General features: G+C 52.9%; 1 protein-coding gene across 10 annotated transcripts in view; it reads right to left on the bottom strand.

Moving 5' to 3' along the window:
* Positions 1 to 13694, bottom strand: part of afdna (afadin, adherens junction formation factor a) — a 71471-nt gene that overhangs the window by 43228 nt on the left and 14549 nt on the right. For 7 of the 10 annotated variants that reach the window (XM_084699606.1, XM_084699601.1, XM_084699602.1 and 4 more), the window contains 3 exons: positions 1628 to 1823; positions 1112 to 1224; positions 330 to 484 (listed from right to left, as the gene is read on the bottom strand). In XM_084699606.1, coding sequence (XP_084555732.1) covers positions 330 to 484; positions 1112 to 1224; positions 1628 to 1823 — 464 coding nt within the window. The remainder of the gene's footprint in view (positions 1 to 329; positions 485 to 1111; positions 1225 to 1627; positions 1824 to 13694) is intronic. The other 3 variants (XM_084699600.1, XM_084699607.1, XM_084699608.1) reach the window with 1 other exon arrangement.

Raw genomic sequence — 13694 nt, 5'->3', positions numbered from 1 at the left:
GGGGGGGGTCTCCCTGGTCCTGTGTGCTTGGGGCCTGTGGCGCAGTGAGCAGTGGGTACGCAGAATGTGTCATGTACCGGAGGTTTTGTAGGATGCACTGTTGTTGTTATCATGAGACGTGCCGTTTTGTAAATTGTGCAAATGTTTTTTTTATTATATATAAAAAATAAAATAATAATAATAATATTGTTCTTATTGTACTGTGTTGCATTTCATATCCTCCTGCCTGACTGCAGATGTAAACTAGCTCTGTGGCTAACCTTGGCCCAACAGTTGTGCCGTGCGAGGCCCAATAAACTAGCTCTGTGCAGGCCAGGCGTGCGTCCTACCCGTCCTCTCGGCCCAGGGCCAGCTCGTCTCCGTCGGGGATGCGGGCAAACGCCTCCTTCTCCCTCTTCTTCTCCTTCTTCTTCTCCTTCTTCGACAGCGTGCGCTTGAAGTTCTGGATCACGCCCTCCTTCTCCGGCCCGTTGCTCTGCGTCTTCTGTGGGGGGAAGGGGGGGGGGGAGGCGAGGGGGGTGAGGCTCGTTGCCGGGTCGAGGTTGTTATGGCTATCTGGCGGACTGGATGGGAGTGCAAGGGCCCTTTACAGCTCCCTGGGCAGGGGTGGTTATCTGTCATTGGTTAGCTGTGTAGCCATGCGTTAAGGACACGCACACACACACACGCACACACGCACACTTTTCCAGGGCCAGGGGGAGAGTGGTATTTCTGGATGAGGGAGTGGAAAGAGGCTTTGAGGGAACGTGGAGTCAAGTAGACCTCCATAAACCTCTCTCCATCTCTCTGGAGAGAGGGAGGAAGGAAGAGAGAGGGGAGACGAGGAGGAGGGCAGAGAGGTCAGAGACAGGCGGCCAGAGAGAGAGACAGAGAGAGACAGAGAGAGAGAGATACAGAGAGAAACAGAGACAGAGAGAGACAGAGAGAGAGAGAGAAGGAGGAGGAGGACAGAGAGGAGAGAATGAGGGAGAGAGAGAGAGGGGGACAGAAAGACAGAGGAAGGGACCAGAGAGAGGAGGTGGTGGAAGACCCACCCAGACCATGCAGAGCTCAGCGGGGCTGGGGGCGGGGCGTCAGGGATGATGCTGCTGGTGGGAGGGATGAGCGTTACCTTGGGGATGATGTCGTTCTCGTTCTTTAGGACGAAGCGGCCCTCTCGGTCGTCCTTGTTCCAGTTGAGCTGCACCACCAGAGGCTTCTCATCCAGGTCCAGCTTACGCTCTTCTAAGCCAAACACAATCACCAGTTAACCCAGACTTGTTATCCCAGACTAGTTATCCCAGGCTAGATAACCCAGACTAGTTACCTCAGACAAGTTATCCCACTCACCAGTTAACCCACACCAGTTAACCCAGACTAGTTATCCCAGGCTAGTTAACCCAGACTAGTTACCTTAGACTAGATATCCCACTCACCAGTTAACCCAGACAAGTTAACCCAGACTAGTTATCCCAGACTAGTTATCCCACTCACCAAGTAACCCACACTAGTTAACCATCTCACTAGTTAACCCAGACTAGTTAACCCATACTAGTTAAATCATACTAGATAATAATGCCCAGTGTAGACAGGACCCCTCCTTCCCCCCCCCCCCCCCACACACACACACACACTCACACACACTCACCCCCACTGACGTGGACCTCGTAGAGGGAGTATTTCGGCGAGGACAGCATCCTCATGTCCGGACGGAACTTCTCGGCCAGCGTCTCGATGACGTCCTGTGTGGTCGCGGTGCTCGACACGCGGATGCACTTGGTGGCAAAGTTCCCCGCCACGCGGTCCTGGAAGTAGAACCTCATAACGCCATGGAACTCCAGGTCCTGAGAGGAGAGAGGAGAGGAGTTAGGCTTCCGGAGACTTCTCTGCTAGGAGAGAGCTAATATAAGAGATGAAGAAGGAGAGGGGGACAGAGAGAGAGAGAGGGAGGGAGAGAGAAGAACACTTTTTCTGGGACAAGAGAGAATACAAGGAAGCTGGCTAGCCTGGGGTTAGATGCTAGGGTTTCAGAGTCACACGCGCAGACCGAGAGAGAGAGAGAGAGAGCGAAAGAGAGAGAGAGCGAAAGAGAGAGAGAGCGAGAGAGAGAGAGAGAGAGAGAGAGAGAGAGAGAGAGAGAGAGCGAGAGAGCGAAAGAGAGAAGAGGAGACGGGCGCCCGGAGACAGGCACTGCTTCCCTTTATTCCAGTAACAAAAGCAGCGAGGAAATCTGCGCGAGTAGCACTGCTGGAAGATTAACATCTTAGTCCTTCAACACAGGCCGATTACACCTGGGGAACAAGAGCCTTGGCACACACACACACACACCCGTACACCAGGACAATATGAAATAGGACTGGCTTCCGACCACACCTAGCCCCAGGGACAAGATGTCACATTGTCTGATGCGCGCACACGCATACACGTGTTTCATGGCAGTGGTTTGTGCCTGCAAACACACCACACACTCCCCCAAGCCCTCTCTTTCTCCCTCTCCAAAAAACAAATGACCAGGAGAAAACACCTCACATGATACAACATCACTAAGTGGCCACCGAAAAGGACAGAACTATTGAGGTTCTAATCACACCTGCTGACACTACACCCTCCTAGTCCAGCATGGGTGTACTTCCCAGGGCAGGCCAGCAGGGGGCAGCAAGACCACATCCCTGTTGATCTGAGGTCCCCCCATCCTCTATGTTCTGACCTTTGACATCCTGACTGGGTCCTACTAACTAGACCAGTGGTTCTCAACCCTGGTCCTCAGGGACCCCCTGTCCTGCACGTTTTGGATGTTTCCCTGCTCCAACACACCTGAGTCAAATGAATGGTCATTAACAGGCTTCTGCATACCTAGATAACCCATTCATTTGATGACCATTCAGGGTCATGCTTCTGGTCACCCTACATGCCAATAACATGACCACCAAGAAGCTAGCAGCTAGCCATGTCCATATAATGTTACCCCCAAGATGCTAGCAGCCAGCTAGCAATATCAATTTCATTACCACCAAGTAGCTAGCAGCTAGCTTGCCATGCCAATATAACAATCCTACCAAGTAGCTAGCAGCTAGCTTGCCATGCCAATACAACAATCCTACCAAGTAGCTAGCAGCTAGTAAGCCAGCCATGCTAAGGAAACATGACGAGATTCTAGCTACTGGTGGTAATATCAACATTGACTCACAACAAAAGTAGCTTGTATCTCGCCAATGCCAACACGACATTACGAGGAGAGTAGCTATCCACTAGTTTGCTGTGCCAACAGCATTACCACTGGAGTACCTAGCAGCTAGGTGGCTGTGCCAACAGCATTACCACTGGAGTACCTAGCAGCTAGGTGGCTGTGCCAACAGCATTACCACTGGAGTACCTAGCAGCTAGGTGGCTGTGCCAACAGCATTACCACTGGAGTACCTAGCAGCTAGGTGGCTGTGCCAACAGCATTACCACTGGAGTACCTAGCAGCTAGGTGGCTGTGCCAACAGCATTACCACTGGAGTACCTAGCAGCTAGGTGGCTGTGCCAACAGCATTACCACTGGAGTACCTAGCAGCTAGGTGGCTGTGCCAACAGCATTACCACTGGAGTACCTAGCAGCTAGGTGGCTGTGCCAACAGCATTACCACTGGAGTACCTAGCAGCTAGGTGGCTGTGCCAACAGCATTACCACTGGAGTACCTAGCAGCTAGGTGGCTGTGCCAACAGCATTACCACTGGAGTACCTAGCAGCTAGGTGGCTGTGCCAACAGCATTACCACTGGAGTACCTAGCAGCTAGGTGGCTGTGCCAACAGCATTACCACTGGAGTACCTAGCAGCTAGGTGGCTGTGCCAACAGCATTACCACTGCAGTACCTAGCAGCTAGGTGGCTGTGCCAACATGGCATTAGCACTAAAGTAGTTAGCAGCAAATTGGCTGTGCCAACATATAAAATGACTCCTGATAAAATGAACTCAACCCGAGTTGATCTGGCTCATGTGACATGAGAGCAGCCTATAGCAGACACCGCATGGATTATCCTGCCTTAATCCCATCAGTGTCTCCAGTCATGCTTTCTATGAAGGCTGGCTGTGCAACACACTGACGAGCATCGGGACAGATGTGTGTGTGTGTGTGTGCGCGCGCATGCGTCAGGTGATTGTCAGGGATCAAACAAGTCTAGGGTCACACTACAGCGACAAATCACCCCAGCCCCTCTGAGAGGGGATTGGCTAGACGTGTCCGTCAGTGTCCCGAGCGTGGCACTGGAGGAAAGCCGACGGCCTGTCCACCGTGTGATATGAAGAGGAGAAACGCAGGCTGTTACATCATCGCTCTGCTCGGCCCTCAGAATTCAGCTGGCCTGAACAATAAGACAAACACACACACACACACACAGGGAGAGACAGGAGTGTGTACACCACTGTGTTCTTAGCCCGTTTCTGTGTGTACCAACGACTTTCGGGGAGCCTTTGCTGTTCATGATGCGTATCTCTACACTTGGAATGTCATGTTCCCGTTGAGTCACCGGAGCGCGGACAGAGAGGAGAGAGACCAGGAGGAAGGAGAAATGTGTCGTGTTTGTTGGCACTCGAAACAGAGGTGAGGTAGGAGTGCTGGCATGCAAAACACATGAGCTCATAGGCTGCGGATGGGGTCAGGTGACCCAGGTGAGACAGAAACAGGAAGTGCAGGAGGCGGGGGACCTGGGTAGCAACTCGGCTACAGAGCGAGACAAAACCAAACGCTCCACGACCTCTCAGCCTGACAGGAAACAACAGGCACAGCCGAGATAATGTGTGCATGGGCACACACGCGCCCACACACAGAGTTACTGAAGCACCGAGGGTGTGATGAATCACAAACTCTGAGTGACCTTTCCCTCCTCCCTCCCCCCCTCCCCCTCCCTCACCCTCCCCGAGAAAACGGGCCGTTTTCACCTCAGCAGACCTCCGTTAATAAAGGATAGGACTACTCATCCTAGACTTGTGCATAGGCATGCTTCGTCGCTCGGCTTATCCACCTGCCAGCCGATTCATTTCCCCCTCTACCCAGCATGCCTTGCTGGTGTCCTGTGAGAGCTTTGAAGGCTGGAGGACGCGGTGGCGTTTACCACACTGGGGCCAGTTCTTCCAGCTTTGCGCGCACACACACACACACACACACACACACACATTCAGCATAAACACACGCTCTCGGCCTTCGAGACTGTAGAGGGCCCTGGGGACTCAGACTACATGATGAGGTCAGGAGCGGTCACACACACACACACACACGCGCGCGCGTTCCCCTGAGCCAGAGGCTGAGTTACAGGCAGTAACACAACATACCAGAACAGATGCTGCTGTGTGCTGACACAGCGAACACCGGCACACAGCAGGGCAGAGCACAGTAGAACAGACTGGAGGGGATTGGAGGGTGGGGGTGGGGTCATAGTGTTGTGGCGTCAGTCCGGCCCAGGGAGGGTGGGTAAACTAATCCTGTGTCTGGGCCCCAGACTGCAGGAGAGGAAGAGAGGGAGGGAGGGAGGAACAGAGGGATGAGGAGGGATGGTAAGGGGCTCCCCTCCTTCCTTTTCCTCCGCTGCCTCTCCCCCCTTCTCACCCTCTCTTTCCCCCTTCCCTACCCCTCTCTCTCCTTCACACCCCTCTATTCCTCCCTCTCCCTCTCCCCATCCATCCATCCATCCCTCCCTCCCTCCCTCTCCTTCTCACCCCTCCATCTCTGGCTGACCAGGACAACGGTCTAGTGAACGTTCCTTAATCTCCACCCGGCTTCTCACCAGCAGGCCCCCTAATGATGAAAACACCCCCAACCCCCAGGCACCACGCTCCACCCACTCTACTCACACTACTTCTCCAGGAGGGATGCCCTGTGTGTGTGTGTGTGTGTGTGTGCGTGCGTGCGACAACATCTGTCTCAAAGCAAGCACGCGCACACACAGCCTGCAGAAAGACCGCCAGGGTGTGCCGTTATCTCCCATGTCACATGACCTGGGTCCTGACCTCAAGCTCCGCCCAGGTCACCCAACACACTTCCTGCTGCTACTCCAATCAGCTTCCCGCTGGAGAAGCCAAAAACACTGGAATGCATTGGACTGCAACTGAAGGTGCACTCGATTTGAATCACAGTTGGTCCCTACGGGGCCTGCTCTGGTTTAATAAGACTCCTCCAAGTGTGTGTAGATGAGTCATGGGGGCGGGGGGCCAGGGTCAGCCTCTAGGGGCGGCAGGGGGGGGAGGGGCTGGAGTAGAGATTAGCTAATCTGATTAGCCGACCTGTTTGTGTACAGGGACAGATTAGAAGTCCGCAAGTCTGGCTCAGGAGGAGGAGGAGGAGGAGGACGAGGAGGAGGACGAGGAGGTGGACGAGATGGGGAGGAGGAGAAGAAGGTGGAGAAGAGCAGGAGTGAGAGGGTTGTGACGGTGTGAAAAACGGTCGGTGAGAGAGAAAATAGCCTGCCTTGACCCCTCCCTCTTTCTCCCCCCCTCCTTCCATGCTGTGGAGGCCCGACATGCAGTTAAACGGCCTGAACTCTTTCTTTTCCAGGTGCTCTCCTCTGCCTCCTCTCCCTCCATCCCTCTCTCAGGGAGCTCGTTAGGACAGAATGCTGCTCGCTCACGCACCACTGCCCCCTCAGCCCTGGGGGGGGGGGGGAGGAGGGAGGGAGGGAGGGAGGGAGGGAGGGAGGGAGGGAGGGAGGGAGGGAGGGAGGGAGGGAGGGAGGGAGGGAGGGAGGGAGGGAGGGAGGGAGGGAGGGAGGGAGGGAGGGAGGGAGGGAGGGAGGGAGGGAGGGAGGGACAAAGAAAGAGAGAGAGGCCCCTGCAGCAGCATCTTTAATCAGTGGCTTCAGGGATCTGTTAACTTTGAGGGGTCGATGTGGAAGCAGAGAGCGAGCGGGGGATGGGGGGGGGGGGGGGGGGGGGGGGGTGGGAGAAGGGGTGAAGGGGGAGGGGTGTATAGGCGAGGGCAAGGAAGGGTATTGGAGGACGGGAGGCGGGATGTCCTGTCCCTCCGTGACAGGAATCCAATACTGGACTCCTTGTTAGATACCGCTGGCACAGCACTTGATACATACTACCCCACACTGATTTATACTGACCTACAATTATATATACTACCCCACACTGATATATACTGCCCTACACTGATATTACCCCACCAAGAACAAGAACGGTAATGCTACCACGCTAACTACCATGGAGAGAGATGTGATAAAGCAGCCCAGAATAGTCTTATCCGTTGACACGCTCAGCAAAAGAGGTCTAGTTCCTGTGTGTGTGTACGAGACAAAGTAAGGGGGTTGACTAAGGATACATGGCTTCAATGACAATGGAGACTACATACTACAAACACACACAGTGAGTCCACCTACCCTCTGACAGGAGCCCCACACACAGTGTCCAGTTCCCAGGCTTTGAGGTGACCAGCTGTGTGTATCAGACTGACTGCACATCAGTGTGTGGGTGTGTTCCAGCCCCCCCCCATACACACACCTTTAACCCCCCCCCCCCCTCCCCCGGCTGTCCTGCCCTGCCTACAGCTGACCCCACACAGGGAGGAGGGGGAAGAACAAAGCCTCTCTTTCACAGAAAACACTTGTTGCCTCCCTCCCCCTCTCTCTCCGAGACAGAGAGAGAGAGAGAGAGAGAGAGAGAGAGAGAGAGAGAGAGAGAAAGAGAGAGAGAGAAAAGAGAGAGAGAGAAAGAGAGAGAGAGAAAAAGAGAGAGAGAGGAGGGGGGGGGGTTAGTTTCGGTCTAGTCTCTTTGGGCCAGGGGTGGAGAATGCACAGGCTACAACTGTGCTCTCTCGCTCTCTCTCACAGAGACACAGAGACACACACACACACACACACGCACACACTGTTATCAGTCTGTTTCAGGATACAGCAGAGCAGCAGGGAGGGGTCATACAAGTGTGTGAATTGTGTGTGTGTGTGTTTTGTGATTTACTGCTGGAATGTGGGTCAGGCCTCCCCGCCCCGACAACAGTCTCCGTGGAAACCCAAGCAGGACTAGCTCAAAACATACCGTCTTGTGTTGGCGGTTCTGGGACAGTTGGACAGTCAGGAGTTAACACATACTACCCTCAACACTAAACGAGCCCAACACACACACTAGAGACTACATGACACACGCACCCATCTCCACAGTCACATACAGACAAACAGTAGTCAGTATGCCACTCGGGTCTGCAGGTGCTGCAGAGAGCGAGCTCCTCCCAGGTCAGAACCGTGTGCGTGAGCATGTGTGGAGCCAGCTGACCAGGGGCCTGACCCATGTGGGTGGCAGACAGGCTAAACACACCGTCTGAAGGGGTGGACTTGGGGCAACAGAAGTGTGCGTGTAGCGTGTGTGTGTGTGTGTGTAGCGTGTGTGTGCTTAAGACACTGGGCTGGACTCGGCAGTCCCCACAGGCTGAACACCTGCAGAGCTAGCGTGTGTGTGTGTACGTGTGCGTGCGTGTGCGGTTAGCGGGGGCGTGTGGCGGCTTGTTGCTGGCGTTCAGCGTTCATACTTTATACATGATGATGGAGGAGGAAGAGGAGGAGGGTGACTGCTGACAATAACGCTGCTTCCTGGAAGTATGGCTGCACTCAGGAGAAACACACACACACACACACACAGTTCCTCTGTGGCCCCAGACTGAGGCCCCTCCCTTCGCTCCCAAATCTCATTTCCTGTTCTTCTATCCTCTATTTCCTGTCTGTCCAGAGTGATCCACTCAGAGGTTGGATGGTTGGAGTCCTACACAATCTCATACACACACACACCCGCAAACACACGCTTGCTTGTATGACTCAGTGTGCTAGCTAGTAAAACTCATCTCACATAGAAAGTTTCACATGGGTTCGTTCAACACACTCTTTATGGAAGGTCAAAGTCAAGGATCATTAATGCAGCATTAGAGGCAGAGTGTGTGTGTGTGTCTCTTGCGCGGGAATACACGACAAGACGAACACGTGACATAATATTGGACGTTCGGCACACTCTTTGGGAAAGTATGCTTGAATTAGAAATCTTTGATATTCACATTTTACATCGTAACGATCAAAAATGATTGCGATATTATCACTTATATTCGATATATCGCCCAGCCGTAGTATGTGTGTATGTGGCCCCTCTCAAGGTGGAAAAGGAGAATAAACAGGTTCATGCATAGTTCCATGGAGAGGGCTGAGAGAACAGAGAGAAGTCCTCTCACACTCATCACAATAACTTCCTGTCTCACACACACACACACACACAGTTCCACTTCCCTACTCCCCACACACACACTTCATTCTTCCACGTCAGGTCTCTCTGCTCTCTCACTCTAGTCAATTATCTCCTGGTCCCTCTCTAGAACGTTAGCCCTCCCTGGCCCTCGATCGCCATCTCTGCCTGTAGTACGCTCCGACCTAGCTCTCTCTCCGACTCTCTCGTCCTCTCCTCTCTCTCTCTCTTTCACCCCCACGACCCCCCCCCCCCATCTCTAATACACACAAACACAGATGGAGGTCGACCTGTGTCCTTCCATGCCACCAGCCAATCACACCCCACCCCCCCCCCCTCCTAACCCTCCCCCTAACCATCCTGAGGATTGTTCTGTAACTAAGTTTGTCCGCCACCTCTGCTCTGCTCCCTCATCCATCACACACACCGTCCCTCTCTCTCTCACACACACACACAGTCTCTTTCACACGCACGCACACGCACACACACTCACAGGATGGATGAGGAGACAAGAGGGGACAGGAGTGGACGAGGAGAGGTCTCTCAGGGTCTCTCCATCAGTCAGGGAGAGGGAAGTCGACTGTGCGTCTCACTCCCTAGCCGCTGGCGTCAGCGTTCTTCAGGACAGCTCTCAAGTCCCTGTGCTGCCCTGTGGAACTCTGGGAAGGTGTGTGTGTGTGTGTGTGTATACTCCGTACTCCAACATAACCTACTCCTGGTCTGAAAGTGGGCCTGGTTCAAACAGGGCTGTTGAGAGTGCCCCCTATAAGAGGAAGGAAACCCTACACAGCTGAGAGGTTCTCTGGTCAGGGCTGCAGTCTGGGAACCTTTCGAGAGCCGCTAAACTCCCAAACCAGGCAAGAATTCATCTCACCGAGCTCACGTCTGTGCCCGAACCATAGTGGTTCAGTCCTATGAGGAGCTACTGGCAGCGTGGTTGAACGCAGCCCGTGATTGACCGATGGTTCATCCAATCACCTGCCAAGTATTTTGGGGGGGAAAGTCCCTGGGGCCTCGTTTCGACAATGTTCCGTACGCACACATGAATGCGTACGCCAGTTTGTGCGCAAACCTTGGGATTTATAAAAAGAACTGACTTCACGTGAGAATGTGCCGTCCTCCACGCACACTTGGACCCATGCGTACGCGCAAAACTTCTGAGAAAGGGGCAAACTGTGACTCCGATGGCAGGAGGATGACACTCGCGACAAGGCTTCCCGTTGAGAACATTGTGAAAAAGAAATCCAAATATAACCTCACACGTGTTACTTATGAAGAGTGCGCCCGGGTGCACGCACAACAAACATGAGTTCCGTACAAACGGAGACATCCGTCATTGCGAAAGGACCCTCAATGTTTGTACAGTTAAATTGGGACCAATATTTGATTGGATCTATAAGCATTCGACACTTGCACATCATGAAAGGTATTCTCAGAAATAATTAGGTTTATCGTGAGGACAAATTCGGTTTACACATTATGTTTTCACATGTTCGTTGCGCATAACTGTCAATGAGATAATGGCCCCGTCATTGACAATAACAATCAGTGCAATTACCACACCTGAAAGTGTTACTAACCCTATTCATATTAATTTGGGGAGCGTCAGTGAACGTTTATAGGCAATTATGGGTGTTACTTGGGTGAGCCTAGACCCTCGCGCACGTGCGCTTAAATCTCCAGCAAGTCGTCATTTATAATGGAAAACTGGAGAGGAGAGTGCTTGACACTGTTTGGTTCGTACGCAAAGTTTTCACGTCAATTCTACACACCATTTTATGAGTGAGCCGCCAGCTCTTTTCCAAACAAGGCTCATGGACGACTTCCCAGATGGTTATGTGTAACAAACCGCCGTCTGGGCCCACAGGTTATAGCACTTAAGAGTACAGAAGTAAAAACACATATTGATCATGCGATGTAACACACACACACACACACGAGAAGGGGGTGGGGACACACATGCTGGAGTGTCCACCGGTGAAATTCCCTCTTTTGTCACATCCAAATCTTCCTCAGAGGGGCCGCCATGAGCAGAGGTGGGCCATATTAGGGTGACCAGGGGTCAGGTCCAAAGCCAGGGGGATAGCCCACCTGAGCACTGAGGACAGGTGTGTGTGTGTGGGGGGGGGGGGGGTCCAGAGGGAGCCAGCTTGACCTTAGGATTGCCTGAGGAGGAAACTTCAATTTCCTCCTCAGCTCGTTAAAGCGGGGGTCTCTCTCTCTCACACACACACAAATATCTCTCAAAGTCTGGCCCCAACCACCAAACTCCCCTTGGGCCAGTCTTCCAGAGGCTGAGAAAATATTAACTCAACCCTCACACACACACACACACACACACACATCCCCCTACTAGCTTTGAAAGAGAACACAAGGAGAAAAAGAGAGGTGTGGGTGTGTACACGCCCGCACGTGTGAAGGAGAGCGCATGACTCCAATCATGCCGTGTCTCAGCCAATCATGCCGTGTCTCAGCCAATCATGCCGTGTCTCAGCTAATCATGCCGTGTCTCAGCCAATCATGCCGTGTCTCAACCAATCATGCCGTGTCTCAGCTAATCATGCCGTGTCTCAACTAATCATGCCTTGTCTCAGCTAATCAACAAACTCATCACAGCAGAAAAACGTTCGGCTTCCCTAAAATCCCACTGACTCAACGAGCCACTAGGAAGCAGCCCGTCATGGTGTAGCCCTCTCCCTCCCTCCCTCACACACACACACACACGCGCGCACACCGTGAAAAGCACAGACTGAAAAGGAGAGGGTTCCCAGGGGTGTGTGTGAGGCGTGGTCAGCTCCTATCACCAGCTCTGACCCCCACAGCTCTCTGGACCAGGAATGAGTGGAATGTGTGCACGCAAACACACACACACACACACACACACACACAGACTTAGCTGTCTCACACTTAACAACTACAGCAAACGACAAATGTCCATCGACATAACTCCCATCTCCGTTCACCTCATGGCCACGGTCATGCTATCTGAGCTGGCCTCTCTCGCCCCCCCTGAGCCAGCACTTCCTCCCTCCCTCTCCTCCTAGATCTCTCTCCTCTCCTCCCTCTTTCTCCTTCTCCCTGCCCCTGGGTGGTGTCAGTGTGACGTTAGCCATTAGGCTTGCCTGACCCATCTCTGACAGGAGGGCTATTGATCCTCACTCATACAGGCCAGGGGGGCAAGCTGCTGTCGCTGCCCCCCCCCCCCAGATATGACCTCATACAGGCTCACACAGTACCACTGCCCTCTGGAGAAACAATCTCTCTCTCTCTCCCCCCCTCTCGAGTTGTATCTCTCTCCCCGCCTCTCCCTCTCATCCATCTCTTCCATCCGTTGCTCCCAGAATCCTCCCCTTTTGAAAGAGCTGTCTCGACAGAAAACACCGGAATGTCTCTTTAATGCCCTGGCTGTCAGCCAATCGTGTCAGTGCTGAAACCAGTCAGCCAATCACGCATCAGTCCTTAGTCAGGTGGGCCAAGAATGCATCAGTCCTCAGTTGTGTTGTCCAATCGCACGTCAGTCCTCGGTCATGTTAGCCAATCCTGCATTAGTTCTCAGTCATGTTAGCCAATCATGCATCCATTCTCAGTCATATCAGCCAATCACGCGTCAATCCTCTAGTCTTCAGTCCTGTCAGCCTATCGTGTCTGCAGGCACCCTGTCTGGATTAGTCATTGTTGACAGGGGCTGAGATTATTGGCCATATCATTTGGGGCTGGATAAATGCTGGTATTGTATGTCACCATGTTATTGTTGAGTAAGATTTCCACACTGGCTAGGCAGGCTGAGTGAAGGGTAAGTGGTCTGTCTGTGTGTGTGTGTGTGTGTGTGTGTGTGTGCGTGTGTGTGTGTGTGTGTGTGTGGTGTCTGAAGCTCAGCTGTACGTAAGTATGTGCGTACATGTACAGTAGTGTGCGTGTATAATGTGTATAGTGTGTGTAGTGTTTATTATGTGTGTGTGTGTGTGTGTCAGACTGAGCTAATCTCCAGTTCCCTCGTACCAGGCAGAGCCAACAGTGATCCAGCAGAGGAATGTGGAGGCCTCCCTCACTCTCACTGTACTACCTCACACACACACACGCACTAAAATACACACAACTACACGCACACACTACAATGCAATACACCCACTATTCGACTATACGTACACTACCCTAGCATATTTCCTTCTCACTACCTTTCTTGTACAGCCCCCTCCCATCTTCTGCGCTAGCTCTTGTAAGTTTCAGGTGTGTGTGTGTGTGTGTGTGTGGTGTGTGGGCTCTGGTTGTCATGACCCGTAGCTAATAACAGCACACTCGACACAGCCCGGTCCTTTGAAGAGTGGGCCGGGATGCGTAGCATGACGCAACACAAACAGAGGTGTGCGCGTGTCTCCTCCAGAGGTTTTGTCATAACAGACGCTGCTTTTCAGGCTTCACACTCTTTGGGCCAGAGCTGCGTTTTCATCCCTCTGATCTGACAGACAGGCTGCAATGTTTAAGGATTTACACGCAGAAGCATGGCGCAAAGGAAGAGTT

Source organism: Hypomesus nipponensis, chromosome 6 (assembly GCF_054491055.1).
Source record: "Hypomesus nipponensis isolate SF chromosome 6, ASM5449105v1, whole genome shotgun sequence".
NCBI classification, from domain to species: Eukaryota; Metazoa; Chordata; class Actinopteri; order Osmeriformes; family Osmeridae; genus Hypomesus; species Hypomesus nipponensis.
This window is presented reverse-complemented; position numbering and strand designations above follow the sequence as displayed.